General features: G+C 38.4%; 1 protein-coding gene across 3 annotated transcripts in view; it reads left to right on the top strand.

Moving 5' to 3' along the window:
- LOC137929971 (ecdysone-induced protein 74EF-like) overlaps nt 1-17,313 on the top strand; it is a 188,403-nt gene that overhangs the window by 150,702 nt on the left and 20,388 nt on the right. For all 3 annotated transcript variants that reach the window (XM_068773133.1, XM_068773132.1, XM_068773134.1), the window contains one exon: nt 6,490-6,693. In XM_068773133.1, the coding sequence (XP_068629234.1) occupies nt 6,490-6,693 (204 nt within the window). The remainder of the gene's footprint in view (nt 1-6,489; nt 6,694-17,313) is intronic.

The following is a 17,313-nucleotide window of genomic DNA, read 5'->3' as shown; positions in this document are numbered from 1 at the left end:
TTTTTTTTTTTGCATATTTACACACGTGAAATATAAGAACAGTTTGTGATGTCAGAGATATTGGAGACACCGCATTTGTACACCTTTATATGACCTTGTTTAAACAACGATTTCACTATATGTATAATCCGATAATAGGAACGTATCGAGCCAAGAATCGAAAGACCGAAAGTTCTGACATTCTTCGAAGTCGTTTCCTTGGAACTTCGACCAAGTAATATTAGTCTTCATATAAACTATAATTAATATATAATTATACATTTTACATAAAGATCATATTTCTATGCATTCATATACATTAGTAATAACTTGATTATTATTACAGTTTGATTATATCTAAACACGTTTTTTGATTGACGTCAAATAGTGGACATGGGAAAAGAAATATACTATTTTAACTATTTTTCACGTGCATTAAGGAAGTAACGATAAATTTTAAATAAATTGAACAGTTATGGACTTTTGCGGCTAACAAAGTATTTGGCGATCTGTTTTAATTTTTATAAAAATAGATATGTCCGTTGGTGGCAACCCTAAATCTGCGCGGAGGTCTCTTTTGACCGCGAGCAGGTTTCCGGCTGACACTTTGGCAGCGGCTCGTCACGCGTGGGTGCGCAAGCGCAAACCATTGTAACTTCGTTTATACAATCCCGGCGATTTGCAATCCACTATTCCGATGCAACGTTTGCGTGCAAGTTTCTATAACAAATTTTGGTTACACTTTTTTTAACAACTTATATTTCATGTACTGACTTGTTGCTACTATTTATCAATGTTATTTTTCACTTTATATAATTTATAGTGAGCTCTTGTGTACATAACAAAGTTGCTTACTCTTATAATGGTACCTTTTAGCTTAAAACTAGGGTTCCATATGCGTTCTTATTTTTGAAAAACCGACAATAAACTATAACATCACCATTAAAAATTCGTCGTCACTGTCGTAAGATTTTAACTAGCTTTTATTTGAAGAACTTTGTAAGTTAAACGCTTTATCATTTTTAAAACATTATGACAAAGTATGCAGCCTGGCAAGAATAAAAATGATATCAACAAAGCCTCCTAAAATCAGCTTTCAAATAGAAAATAGTTTGCGTTTCTAAACACCATTATACCAATGCAAAGTTTTATTAAAGCGAGGACGTTATTACTGGACGATGATTTGTCTAAGCACGGAGGGAAGTGTCCAACGCCAAGTCTAAATTACACAAGGGCCCTCAGAATTACCATGCTAAAGGCCTCACAAAGTGAGACACTAGAAGATTATCTCAGTGCGTGAGTCATTCGCGTCTTGCCCCTTTGACGAGGGTCGACCAGTATTATTAAATTACTATAATTTCTCCTTTCAAACATTGCCTAGACATTCTGTGGATACACCGCTGATTCAATTAATAGTTTCTCTAATCTAATTTTGAAGTTTCGTTAATTTAAAAATTGTAGCCGCCATGTTCCAATTTCAATAGTTTGTACATACATAATTTAGTTTTAACTTATTATCACTGATTGATATAAAATAATAAATAGCAGCAATTCTTAAGAAACTCATTCAGTGCGAATATATTAACAAATGTGAAAATTTTTGATAGCCTTTTTTATTGTTTACTTCCTAATTCTTTTTAAAATATACTCCATGCTATTGTAAATACAAAAAACTTTGAAAAATTATAAACAAATACGTCATATATATATATATATATATATATATATGTGTGTATGATGTCACCTCTCGGGTACCGCCAAATGGGAATGTAAGACATGGTGCCTAGCGATTCGGTGAAATAAATAAGCTCTCAGCCCGGGCCGATCAAACGAAGCACGAGCTTAAGAACGCCAGGCTAAGTACCACCACTGCAAAGCCTTCCCCAAAGGTATCTATGAGAGGATATACTATATTCACCACGTTTGGCAGATGTATTGACGACCGCAGTTTGGTATTATGGTACGCAGAGAATGCTGCTGCCCATCCTACGGAAACTTCTTTGCGAACAGTGACAATCCTATATAATTGATGCACAAATTGTGAATTATATATAAGACTGTATCCCGGGAATCGAACCATCAGTCCTCTGCCGCTGGGCCATGACTTAACGCTCAACTAGCTAAAACTTATTGAAGCCAAATACCAAGGTCTGATGATGCAAATTTATAATAGCACTTAAGGAACTTAGGACAATAGAGTGATAGAGTGGTGTTTAGCGACAGCGACTATTGCGTACTGGTTAAGCCAGTGCCAAAGACGGCTAACCTTCGAGCCGCGCCGCGCCGTCGGTAACGGTCGGCCTCATTACGTATTCATACGCGAGAACAAGAGTCGCTCGGGATTACGGTCTAACGCCACTGTGCGCGCAGCTTATGGACAGCGGTCACTCAATAAAGATGGCCCGATTACAGAGGGGTGCGCGATCTTTGTGTCTCTTTGTGACGCTTTCCTAATGGGACCGCATTCCGCGCCGACCGGTACGCCGGCCCCGTACCGATTATTTATACTTAATTTATTATTATTTTGATACGCGAGATGAAAGGGTCACGCACAATAGCTGCCGATTCCGTGTTCCTGGCGGTTGGCCGCCGCTCTCCAGTTTCTATATGCGTATATTATCCTTTATATCACACACACACATTATACACTCCGTTTATATACTCACAGACATTCATCTAATCACACAATCATTTATATACGTATTATTATTTATTTATATATTTATATCTGTAGCCTGATTATTGGCCTGTAATATCAAAATCAAATTCAAAGATATTTATTTCAAATAGGCATAGTTTAAAGTCACTTATGAAACGAACATATGTATTACGTTTCCTCTACCAACATGCGCAAGGCGACAAGAAATTCAAGACTCACTTCTTTTCTACTCCTTTTTAACAATATAAAACCTATGCAGAGTAATCACTTTAATTATTCTCCATAACAACCTTCCTAGTGTCTTAACGAAAATATTTAAAAATTAGCCGAATATTTTATACCGTTCTCAAGTATTATGTACAGTAACACATTTGACGATAGGATAGTAGAAAGCCGGGTGCAGGCGAATAGTAAAAAATAAATAAAACGTGTTAAAAAGTTTACTTACAAAAATAAATTTCCTATTTCGCACACAGCAAGACTGGTACCGTGTTTAATGTGATTATAGTTTCATATTTACGTTTTATGGTACGCGATATTTTATGTTTCATTACATATTAACACGCGTGCGGTTTGCAAGAAAAACTAAAAGCATTTTTGACTGTTTTCCTCGCATTATTTTCTGTCCATTACATCTTCTTTCTTCCACAGTAAAGGGGTAATTTTTGTGACAAAAAAATAGGGAATTCTTGCAAAGACAAAGAAAATAAAAAATACAATGTTTCATATATATACAACTAAATTTACATACATTATTTATGTAACGCAAAATTTTATTGACAAAAAAAATTGTATGTTTCCGTATCGTAATAACTGAATATCGCAAACAAACCCGGTAACGAAAATTAGCTTGTAATTTGGCGTTGAATATAGGATCCACTTATAAAAGTGAACTACAAGAGTGTTTGCTACATGTCTTGAAGTTACGTGGCCGGAATAAAATGAGGATTCTCTACCGCCCTCCGAACCTCCCACGCACACGCACTAGGCTTTGCCAAACGAACCTCCTACTTATTTTACCATCTCCTTTCATTTTCAAAGGTCTTCTGTCAAGTAAGCTTGTATATTAAACATTAATTTGATTCGAAAGCTATAATTTCAGTTTTAATATTACACACAAGAGCTTATTTAAGCCCGTACGAACGGAAATAATGTGTTTAGTAGAGTTCAATCTGATTTTACGTACACGAGCGATCACTTTAATGATTCTTTTTAGATAGTCATATAAACAAATGGACGCGTAGCACTACGGTTGACTTCACGCCGAGACATTGTATACTGCTGTATTAAATTTTTAGTTAAATTTTAAACTTTAGCTGTTACATAAATCTAATGATCTATTCGATACGCATTCGAGTCTTCGAGTCGAAACGGTATGGGAGAGTTTTCCTATAAAGGATTAAAAAAAAATGTTTGTATGTTGCATATCGGCTCAATAAGTCTTTTGGTTGTTAACAATGACCAAAAAAAATTACAAAACTATAACCAAATCTCGTTTAATCCCGTACAATTTGAATGCGACTTTATAAGATGGCGCGTGAGATCGTATTTCGTATGCGCGCGTAATCATCTACGGGTATAATTTAAAATAGCGACTGTATAGAGACTATTATGAAGAAATTACACCGCTCCATTCTCAATTTAAATGGTCAAAAGTGACCCCGAGGTCCGCGGCGCTTCCCGGTTCCCACAGCCATTGTCCGGCAGTGAAGGGTTGACAATGGCCACAAAGGGGTGTGGACAGCGCGTTTACTCTTGCACCTGGCAAATGGTCACCGGCCGTAATGTCCGCCATAGTTTCAATGGGCCCGCGATCAATGACTGCCTTTCTTCCTACCTCATAGCTCACGATTATATTATTTAAATACGGCAACCGTTATACGTCAAACTTTTTTTTTTCATTATCACGAGGGCGCCGGACATGAGAAACACGCAGTGCCGGACGTGTTCGACGCGTCTAGGAATATATCACCGGTTTTATTTTTTATCTACAAAACTCATGTTCACTTTTCGCCGACATACAAACTGTTACCCTCTCAACATGTCTTAAACAATTAAATAAAATTAATATAAAATTCGATATCTTCCAATTTTCAAATTTCACACCGTTTAGGAATATAAAATTTCTAACACTGAAATAATAAATATATCCCCTGTAGAAACAGGTCCATTATTAAAAACAGAATTAAAATAACCATAAGTATTACACCATACAACTTAACAGCATAATAACAACGTCTTGGTTCCCGCCAAAATTTGACAGTTTTTTTTTTAATTTCGATAGATTAAATAATGTATAGAAGTTTTCAAGTTTTATTTTTAGTATATAATATGTTAATTTAATGGAAATTCAGTGATATTTACTTAATATTATTATGTATTTCTTTTCAATATTTATTTGTAACATACCCTTTTGGTACGTTTAAATACAAAACACGTTGCATAGGCCGCTGTATTCTATTAACCAAAACACACCGAAGTAGAATTAGGTATGCAAAAAAATGCAACCCCTTAATGGGATCGGGCGACCCCAGAACAAGCAATCTGCATAATCGTAAATTAAAAACATGCTATAATTTTGCATGACAAATGCAACACTGACCACCGGAGCGCATTCCCACACAGGTTGCAGGCAAGTGCATTGGATGAACGTCTAACGGCAGATCACACGGTGACCGCCGGCTGCCCTCGGGGTGCACTATCTTACTGTATTTTATGCCAATTAATATGCGACTCAGAGATGACCGTTGCCTGCAACAAAAGAAGATTTATTTCTATTTGCTAACGTAACGGCTTTTCGCGACGTCATTTTTTTATTCACCAAACCTGCACCCGTCAAATATGTTAAATTATATTAATATGTATAATTAACAATGTATTCTCATCACTAATATATGCATTATGACATTTTTCTTTTAAAAAGATGATTATAAGAAAACCCGCTTAACTTAAATGTAGTATTATTAGAATTAAATAAAAAAAATGTCAACCTCACAAATAGCTTATTATCTATGGTCATCAAAATGCGTCTGGAAACCAATACAATCGTATTTATCATAGATAAAATTAGATTTAATATAGACAACTGATAAAATTAAGCCTTTTAGGATTAATGTAGATGGTTTATTCCTTTTATTATCTATATTAAAAAAAGAGATTTCATTTATATAGTTACTCATCATTACAACTTTGGAACTATAGGTATTAGAGACTTGTAACTTAGAAGGAATATTTCTTTTACTAAGTAAAGGTCCGCTAAGAAACGAATTTTACAAATTTCTACCCGCAAGAGGGTCTGACGAAGGATGGTTTGTAATAAAAAAGTACAATATCAAAACAAAAACGTCTTTACTGTTTACTGATTAGTCGTAATTTTACAAGCCGTGACTTGGTAACGCAACTCTACCGCCCAAGTGACGACATTTACAATAATTATCCGCCAATAGACCAGCGTACGTGCAGTAATTATTGTGTGAAAAACCTCGGGGCATACGTACTGCAATTACGTCTTCCGCCTCCGATTCGCGTCTTTATCACTTGCATAAAACCGATAGATGCCGCGATCGGACAGCTCGCGGCACATTGTTTCACATTTTAAAACATGATGCAACTTGTTTTTGTACACTCCGCGATGCACAGTTTGTGGAAGGGTCCCGCCGCGCGGCGCGGCTATATCCGTCATGTCTATTAATAAAATTACAAAGAACTCGAGTTATTTCATTTGAACGACTTTGTTAGTTTATTTGCTGATACTAATGACGTGCCCCTAGCGAATATGGTGTTGTGACTTTACATACGGGATTAATTCTGTCATAAAATAAAAAATCTGAAATGTTTTTTTCGTTTCGCAGGTTCTCTACCCCCCTCGCCGGCGGATAGTGGTGTCTCGGACGTGGAATCGTCTTCGTCAGGAGCCGGTTCCGCCGAGGAGCTGAAGGCTAGGCTACAGCCACCACCACCGGCGCCCTTCCACGCGCCCTTCCTGCCTTTCTACCAACACCACCAAATAGCCACCTCTCTTCAGCACCACGTCGCGGCGCATCCCAGGCCACCAGGTAAGAATCGCTACAATATTTGAAAATAGTTAGGAATGTAAGCACTATTAACTTTTTCGAAAAAACATTGAGTACTCCACTAGCTGGACCGTCGACATAGTTAAGATCATGGGAATGGACCGGTCGTTGTGTCGATCTATGGGGGAGGTCTATGCCTTGCAATGGGCATTCAACGATTGAAAAGAGAAAGGAAAATCAAATTCGACGAAACAATTCGTTTTAACAGAAATCAATTGTCTTATAACATATATTTATACGTATTATTATCTCTCTCTCTCTGGCCATAACAAGTTTTTTATTTATTTTATAAGCATATCGAGATGTAGTTACGATTCTCTAAATGTCTTATTATTATAACGTGTTGCAACATGAAGAGCTCATATACAGATAGCATTATTTCATGTCAATAGCGCACTGGACTAATTTCTGTCGAACAAAGGTTTATTTAAATTATTACCGGTACTAATAATTTGTAGTTACACACCACGACTCGAAATTTAACTTACTTAATACACGATTGATTGTCGTAAATAGGTAACTTGGATGTATTTACCTACACGGCATTCAATGTACGCGTAATGTTAATAAAACTTACATATGGTAACCTATTGCCATCGATCGATATAGGAGGAACGTTTATTAAAACATTTCTATAACTTCAACATTCTAAACATTAATATGTTTTAATATATCATTATTTTCATCGTTTTACGCTATATGAAAGCTTTTTTTTTATATCGCATTGTAATTTTGAAATCATGCCACGTTCATGTTTATATATCGTTTTGAAGATCGATCTCTTATCAAACTTTTTACTTACTTATAGCAAAGTCTATACAAGTTAAATCTTTTTATTTGACATAGTTCCGCCATTAACCAATTTAAATTTGGAAGCACACGTGCTTCCAAAAGTAACACAGACTAGATGCCTGGGCTCAGACAGCCACAATTTATGTAACATTGTATTGAGACCTTACGACTTATTACCGTCTGTCCAAAGAGAGAGCAAGGTGACACGCACATAACGATTGTGACACACAATTAAAAACAAGGCGAATAAAAAGAATAATGCATAAATAATTTAAAAAGAACCAACAACAATGGCGGGGACGGTGGGCGGGCGGCGCTGTAGGTGACCCGCGCGGTGAACGCCCGCACCCGGAAGGTGACCTTACGGACACCCCGCGCGAGGAATTCGGGAAAACGAGACCAGACGCGACCACCATGGTCACCCTGACATTCAGCCACTGTCTGTTCGTTACATTAATCGATTTTTATAACATCGATTAATACAAAATTACGATATTCTAATCCAATAATAAATAGACAAACGTTTCATTTAATTTATCCCTGGATAAAGATCCTGCTTATGATAATAATAATTAACCTAAAGAGTAATTAAAATATGAAATAATATTTTTATCTTATTTTGCATTATTAGCTACATTCTGATAACGATTGGTTCACAACACGCCAAAGAAACAAGTTGATGAACTAATTACTGCATCTGAACATTCCAACTCAAAAATGGGATCTCTTTGCAAATTCGTTGTATTAATTGAACTAAAAAAATAATCCGATATAAACTGTATTGTCTTCATAAATTACCATTAAAAATTCAAAAGTGATTAACTTGATTTATAAATATTAACGATGTTTGAGTTTAAATGTTTTAATATACTTATTGAACACATTGTATGACACTATTCAAATTATTTGCCGGTTAAAAAATGACACGAGCGACATATATGTCGCCGCCAATGCACGCCCGTACCAACTTCCGGGGGCGTGTTTATTGCACTGGAGTAATGCCAATTGGCCATATTTTCGAAATTTAAAATCGACCCATTAACAGCGCAAATTATTCAGCGACCCAACAATATTTATCTGCCGCGATTTGTAAACGAAAATAATCGCGCGTCTGCGGACTGGACGCTTTATAAACAACGCGATTAATTCGGAGACCAAATTAACTTTTGCCGGAGTCCTTTCAAAAAACACACGCGGGCACGTTTCGTCGCTAATCTCTTTATTGCCGCTAACTGCTAAAATTAATTTGCTCTTTGTAATATAGCGTTCGTTAAACTCAAAATCTGCTATCCGGATGACGGTTACGAACCCTTTTATTTTATTTATATCGTAATAGATATTTCGAATGCGCGGTAAGAATATGTTCAGTCGTTTTTAAGAATATGAAATGTTTTAAAATTTGGCAGTTATTGCTATACTTCTTTTTCCTTGTAATTTTTTTTTTGTAAAATATGAATATTTAAAAGTTCAAAACGCCAATTTTTAACCGAGTACCGCCCTCTAGCGGCGGCGGTGGACGTAACGATGCAAGCGTCCGCCTGTCCTCAGCTATTTGACATTGCACAAGGTCAGTGCTCCGAATATAAAGATGCAAGAGCAGCGACGGAGCCCCGTATGCGACTCGCGTAGCGCCTACGGGCCGCGCATGCGAAGTGACCACTTTCGATTGTCTCGCGTCGCGAAAATGCCTTCTAGGCATCCCGACCGACTCCTTTGTCTCTATTGGGACTGATCAAATTATATGCAAACTGCGACCGCCGCCGCCGCCGCCGCCGCCGCCTCCTGACGTCACTCTCGAGGCATTTAAGAAACGCCATCGGCCAAGATCCGCTCCATCTCACAAACGCCACGCACGTCCTGCCGCCACAATAAAAAATAATCACAACAGATATTGCTGCCGTGCCTTGCTCTTACTCCAATTCGTAACTTTGTAATTTTTGATTTTACTCGTTATTAGCCCAGTATTGAACATCGATAAATAGAAGTCGTTTTTTAAATATAATAACCAGTTCCGATTATAATAAAACAACAAAATTAATTTAACGCAAACGTTTCCGCTTAACACGATTCACTTTAATATCTTATCAAACTTCTCATAATTCCAGTATTTGGAGCCTAAACTTTTAGAAAAAGGGACAGTAATCTCCCATACACGCCCGATTAAATACCTTCTTTTTTTTCCCTGGCCATGTTAATTTCTTCACGATATCAAATCTTAATTGTAAACATTCCGACATCGATTTAACGTAACACAATCGATTCAGGTAAATCGTAAAACATATTTTACAAGACGATCTGTAATGCATCACATGCCTTATTTTTCCCGCCGCCGGTTCGCCGCATAACTCTTCGCGAGTTGACCATAAATACGATTTTATTGCACGATAACCGTTGTTTCCGTGAGGGACGCGCGTAACGCGTGCGAAAACTATTAAAATAAGGGTTATTTTTATTAGAACACGTACCGCATCGCGATAAGGAAACGAAAAAAAAACGAAACAATATCGATATCGGATCGCAGAAGCACATCACTACGAAGCGAAAGTGATGTAACGTTATTTTATTAGCGCTCAAACAGGCCGCGAACGAGGCGCTAATATTGAAGACTTATTATTGTAACCCATTAATTGATATTTCTCGGTATTTAGCATTAAAAGTAACATCTCTATTATTTATAAATAACAATGCAATTGAATTGAATCTGTGCGACAATAAACCGCGAAGGATTTTCCTTCAACAAATGCTATTCCATTTAATATATGAATGAACATTAAAATAATTGTAAATCATTATTATTATAAACATTACGTCAATATCTGTTTTGTCACCTGAATTTTTTCATTAAAGTTTATTAATTAAAATAGTTTATACTATTTATTTATTTGAGGAAAACAATGTAATAAAAATAAAGTAATTTATTCTACACATATTAAAATGAACCTTCGCCTTTTTTACAAGCGGAACAAAAACACATACTGTTACTGGCAATAGCGAAATAAAAAAAAATAAGCTGATGATAGCGTCAAGTTTAAATTACGAATGGGTTCATATATATGTGTAGATAGTATGTCGTGTGGACGTGTGTGTGTGCAGTACGCTCGCATGCTGGCTGCCGGGGGCGAAGGCGCCGTTGCCGTTGCCGTAACACACACGAAATTCACAGTGTTGCAAACGCATTGCGCAAACTGCGCTCCATTGTCGGCCGCTGGCGAAACTCACGACCTTCCTTCTCGAATTGGGCAGTCGAACCTGATTCGAGCGCCGGCCCACCGCAGTCGACCGCTGGACTTTGAACTGTCGCCAACATATGTCTGCTTCGCAATTCATAACAGATAACGTTTTTTCTTTTGTCATTTACGAACGCTGTTCACTCGTTACAATTAACAGTTTAACTGGGTAAGGTAGTCGAATAGAAATATATAAAACCATACATACACTGAAATCTTTGGTGTAAAATGACTCCATCTCAGTAACATGCTGCTTACCACCAGTACAAATGCAAGCCTCTTTCTTCTGCTCCCGGCTGTGGACGGATAAATTATGAAACGAAGTTCATATGGCTGAATGATTAAACACAGCGCTGGTCTTCCGTCGGGCTATTTCGTTATTTTTTATTAGGATCTATTTTCCACAGACATTTATGTCTGTGCCTTTGTTTTTACAATTACTCATTATATTTCCAAATTCTTTTATACTCAGTTTTTTGCATGCTTTTTACTACCTTAAATCATAAACTATCATTTTTTTTATATTATTTACGTCTTGTTTAATATTGACGGCGTCCTTACAATGTCATTTGGTTGTTCATGTCATGGAGCAACTAGATCTCTGCAGCAGCCAAGATCTGTGGCTTCTTCCTATGTTTCAGCGCGGTAGTTATATGAGTAATATTACTAACTCGAGAAACCGCCGAACTAAAGTTTCTTAGGCCAAGGTTTGGGTAGAATATATGATGGTACGTGTGATAGGTTGAGGAAAATACCAAATTTGTAAGCATTCGCTAGTTTTCTGTTGCTCGAGTTACGTTACGAAAGGTATTATTAAGTTTTCATACATTGCACGATGGAAGGTCGTGAGAGAATCACAACCGTGCGCTTGGTGTAAATACAGGATGATGGTATAGCTCAATTGTCAGCAAAAAAACTTTATGGCTTTTACATCTATTTCCAATGACTCTATATAGAGTGATCATTGGAATATTATTTTACTTTTATTACTTGAATACAACAGGCTAACTAGACTTTTGGCTGTACATAATCTGTGGAGACAGATGATAAACAATAATTCATTCTAACATGTAGTTTTGAAATGTTTTTTACGCCACGATGATGCTCTTGCGCTGCCCGCATGCAGCAAGTTCCCACTGTAACTCTGTCGGCGAATCCACCTAGTAAAGGCCACCCACTTTACTTAAATCTCCACGGACAAATGGATATATCCACATATATCCAAATAAGATTATTATGATTGAAAGCGTATTTTGTTTGTATCGATGGAAATGAAAAGGTAATGCGACGCGGACGCATGTTTGCACAGGCCAAATGCAAATGCAAACGGCCGCGTCTATTCTGCAGCGCTGCATCGCTGCATCGCGATAACGCGCGGCTGTGTGCGTGAATGTGCACATGTGTGCGGCAGTGTGCGCTGCGCGGGAGTGCGAGGTGATCGTCCTGTTTCAAGGGCAACGCAGCGAACGGCTCGTATTAATAGGCGACGACTATTTCTGCCGCGCGCCGGGGACCGGAAAGTCGGTGTTGACATTCGCGAAAACGGACTCCGGCTTACATCACACGCCCTTCCTGCTCGCAGCCGCCGCTTCCCCCACAGCAACACCCGCCCCATCACCGATTGTTGATGATTGTTGAACACTCTTTGACTCGAAATGTTTAGTGTGAGACATCCGCAAATACTCAAGCAATACGCAAGTCATATAAGATTTAAATAGAAATAATAAATCATTGGTTAAACTAAGTCACATTTAGCGAGGAAAAGCCCAACAGTTTACGTTCCATCGTAGTTATTTCTAAGTTGAATTAAAAATTAACAATAAATCAAAGTTTACGAGTCGGCCGCGCTCGTGTTGCAAACTTTACAAGCGTCAAGAATTAGTCTCGGTCCGTACTCTGAGCGGTGTAACTCGGAAACGGGTTTGGAGGTCATTGAAAAGGTTTTATCAGCTGAGGTCACATCGAATGCCTTTATCTTGTACTTTTTTTTTTGGTATCGTTTGCCTTCGTTCGTGTCGGGACCTAGATACTTTAATTTAGTTTATATTTTACGATATACACAAGGCAAGAGTTAGAAATGAAGACGATCTTTAGTTTAATTTTATGGAAATTTTGTACAAAACTCTATTAAATCAACTATTACGCTCTTCCAAAATACTCACACGTACCCTAGACTTTTATGAAAAAAAGAATGAAAAAATCCTAACCAATTGTAATAGATATTTGAGTGATAATATAGCTTAGGAATAAATCGCTCCTCTATATTAAAGTTGAGTAATGTGTAAAAGTGATAAAAAATTTAACAAGGTATTAGGATGCATCCGCAATAGTTACTTGGCTCTAAGTTAATCACAATTAATTCTAGTTTGAATCAAATAATCAATTCCGGTATCCTTCTCGGCGTGTGTATCTAATGAGGCCTCTAGGAGCCCAATAGTGTTTTTACGTGCTGTCAAGAAATTGGGGCGATAACGCGAGTGTGAGGCCGTACAAGGAAGGCTGTCCGCGCCATCTGTCGCGCGCGTTGCGAAACTCGCGACCCACTTGCCGACGCCGCGGCTCCTCTACAATTACACGTCGCGGTGTCGCAACCGCCGCCGCAACCGCCGCCGCATCCGAGTTGAACGGCCCGCGACCTTGCGCCGCGCCGAAAGCGAAAGGACCGAGCGATCCCGGAATCCGACCGTCACTTGCACTCTTCACAGCGCCCGCCGACTGGCGGGAAACTTTCGCAGACGTCACACCCCACATCGCTAGTCCAAAACGCTGCCACCGCGCCAAAACCTACCTGATCGACCTACAAGGAAAACTCACGATTACGTAACAAACCACGCCATAACACTTACAGAAAAATAATAACCGCCAGTTTCATTCATGAATCTAAAACCCATTGTGTACGTGACCTCCGCCGCGTCGGACGCGTTATCACCAAACCACATGCACACCACCCCGTGATTCATCACCACGGGGAAGCAGACAGTGCGTCACCACAAACGCTGCTTCCTGCGCGAACTATTTGCATTTTATTTATTTTTTTTCCCATCTCAACTGATAAACAGAATAGGCGCAATTTCGATATCGCTCGTGGCTCTGGAAACTAAATGCTTACTTCAACTAAGCTCGTTACCGAAAATTTTTGATAACGACGTCAATTATAATCCCCATCTCGATAAAGTCAGAGCCCACATAAAAGCCGACGTTGTGAAATTTAAACTAGTTTTCGAATTATATATTTCTTTGTAAAAAAAACCAAAGGCAATTTTATAAATACATTTCCTGCGCAGTTTCGCAACGAGGCGCTGGCGCAACCGCTGTCATCTTCCCGTGTCGCTTCCGAAATACCTCGAAAACTGTCAGCAGACATTCTAGAAAATACTTCTACAAATTAATTAAAGAAAACAAGATGGTGTTTAGCTATAAAATTATGTGTTAGTGGTGTATAACTAAACGTAGATAAGATTTTAAAAGATATTTCGGACGTAACCCGTTCGTAACCCGGTCGCGTCGGGAAGAAATACGCGGAAACATTAGCACGGCCCAATTCGCGCGGTCTCCCGGGGGACCACGCCGGAGCTCGTGGACGTTAGGTACCCACCAGCGGCCTACATACGCTCTGTTGCTTTCCTGAGATTTAAAATTAACCGCACGCCCCCCAGGGGGAGCGGCAGCGCCCTTCACGGACCATAGAGTCCCCCGCGCTCGGAATAGCGACACTTCCCTGACACGAGCGATCCTCTCGTACCCCACTGATCAGACCTCACACTTTTTTTTAATTCGCGGGTCCGTGAGCCGCGTGTGTGTAAGATAGAGGTCGACTTTAAAACAACAAAAATTTCCCAAGTGTTCCAAATCACAATCTACATTGACGAACAGAATTAAGGATGTGATTTAAAAAAAATTCTCTGTTCCAAATACAAATATATTTAAATTAACATCAGAACAGCGGTTCCTATTTATAATCTGTATCAATAAGAGTGATAAAAATATATCAAAATTTCAATATTTTTAGTCTTAAGATTAATTTATTTAGTAGTAAAACGTTGTATTTATACGCAATAAACTTTGAACACGGTTAAACATGCGATAAGGATTTGGAGACGAAATATATTTCGCATTCATTGGTCGCGAACGCAACAGGGAAACGACGAACGACGAACGACTGAAACCCGCTCTCCTTGTGTTTATGCGTCGAAACCTAACCGGGTCAGTGTTAGGCCGCATAGCGTTGCATAAATAGCTTCACCCCCGCCCGCCGCGCCGCGACCACCGCTGCACTTGCCCGGACCCGGCCGCGGGCACGGGACGCGCTTGCATCTGCCCGCGCTATAGCATGTGGGTAGATGTCACTATTTGCGTATTTACAATCGACGTCCTATATGTCTGCATTATCGTTGTAATAATACGAGTTTTGTATAAACCATTAAAGAAAACTAATATAAGGTTATTCTAGATTGTTCTCCATCTTATTACAAGACATTTTACTGACTTTACTACCTTGTAATGTAAATGTTTGTAGTGGAAAGGGTGTTACTGATACCTCATGTTTTAAGATGATTTTGATTTATCCTTTATGTGTATGAAAAAATCTCCGTTAGTTCTCTCCGAGTAATAATATTCATACATATGTAGATGACATTTTAAAAATCGGGAATAGTGTTTGTCAAAACGGTTTTCCGCCATTTGCAATTTTAGCAATGATTGATTTTAAATTCCCGCCATTTATCTAATGCGTTCATTTATACCAAAACGATTGAATGTAGAGAAGAATTTATTTAAAAAAAGACAAATGTGACACAAGCCGACTTAGCAACGAAATGTGGGAAGCAAAAAGTTAGTGCTAGCTATTTCCATGATCTGTTATTGACTCTGGAGATATTTGAAAAGACGTTTTGATTTATAATGTAAGGAATGTATCAAATGTCGGGTATCCACGCTGACTCGGACGTGTCGGTCCACTCCAGCGGGTATTTTTAATAATTGGACCGTGTTAATGGGGTCACCCTAGCGCTTCCGATATAAAACGCGAGTGGTCGGGGATCGTTTCGCAACGTGTTTACGCGAGCCGTGCCAAACCGAGGAATTCGGACGCGGCGCCGACGCAAACTTCACCTACCGGCCGCTCCACTTCTTAAAGAATCATCTTCTCAGGACAGAGAACTGGGGCTCATATGTTAGGTGATTGTTTCAAAATCGAATTACTATAATTTAAAATTATTAATGTGATTAATCTGTCATGCCAGATGCATCTGTTCTGTATTTTCATACGGCCAAAAGTTATTAGCTTGTCGCATGCCAATAGAAAAAAAAAAATAATGTAAGTTTTTTCACAGCGATCACTTTATACGAGTTACTTTTCCAAAATAAATGTAAAAGCTCAAAAGCGTAATATGTAGCTATTTGAATTTCGAAAACGCTTTTACTATATTATTATTACGTTAATCATAATTTCTAAACTTGATTTTTAGACAAGGTGTACCGTATTAGACATATACAGAAAATGATGAAGTTTTTACAGATACAACCAAACACTGTATTTTCGACATCGTTCTCCGGTTTCGAAAAATCTTATATAATATCGTTTTTCGACATTACCTTAATAAGTGAAAAGATAAACGTATATCACGTTCGACATGCAAGCGTTGGCAGCACTTCACAGATAAAGTATTGTGCAATTTGAATTTAATTTACTTAGTGTATAGACAACCTTAGCGCGACGGTGTCAATGTTGCCGTGAGAAAATGGAACGGTTAAATATATCTGGATGCTTCGGTCAGTGAGACAACTCCGTACAATGTTAGAGAAGCCGTTATTGGCTTTTGGGTTGCTTTAGTGCTCATTAGACTAGTCAGCAAGAGGTTTTCATAAAATGTATCTATCCCGAAATTACCATTTTTCGCAGACATTTTTAATAAGCTGCGAAAATATTTAGGGGCATTATAAGAAGTCTCTAAGTCACCCAGAAAGCAATGGAGGGGGACTACATTCGGAATGTCGCTGCGAGATCGAATTAGGAATGAGGAAATCCGCAGAACCACGATCACTGATGTTACTCGAAGAATTGCTCGTCTAAAATGACAGTTGGCAGTGCTCATCGCTTGTGCAACCGATGGTCGTTGGGACTGAAAGGTTCATGAGTGAGGACCACGAGCAGATAGATAGCGGTAGGCCCCTAGGTGGGCTGACAACATAGATAAGGTCGCTGGAAGTCAAGGGATGGGAGCAGAGCAGAACAGGTCATCGTGTCGATCTTTGGAGCTAGCTAGAAGAAGATATTACCTGTGAACAGCATGCAGACATTGTTCTCCAAAATTGACGTACTAATATGCAGGTTATATTACTATATGCTATAATTAACAGTAAAAATAACATTTAATTTATTGCAAGAGAGAAACTTGTTATCAAAAGTTATTTTTATATACCATAAAAGATAAGAACAAGGCGTTTACTTGTTACTTTTCCGCATATAACTAAAGGATTACATCTTTTTGTGTAGTAAGATAGGTTTTTGTAACATTATAATATTGTATGAGGAAAAAACATCTTTAGAACTTTGTTTAGACAAACACTTCGATCAAGGATATAC

Source organism: Battus philenor, unplaced genomic scaffold (genome assembly GCF_028537555.1).
Source record: "Battus philenor isolate CCGP_79_NKW_IND1 unplaced genomic scaffold, ilBatPhil1.0.hap1 SCAF_5, whole genome shotgun sequence".
Lineage (NCBI taxonomy): Eukaryota > Metazoa > Arthropoda > Insecta > Lepidoptera > Papilionidae > Battus > Battus philenor.
The sequence above is the reverse complement of the archived record's forward strand: the minus strand, read 5'-3'. Positions and strand labels throughout refer to the sequence as shown.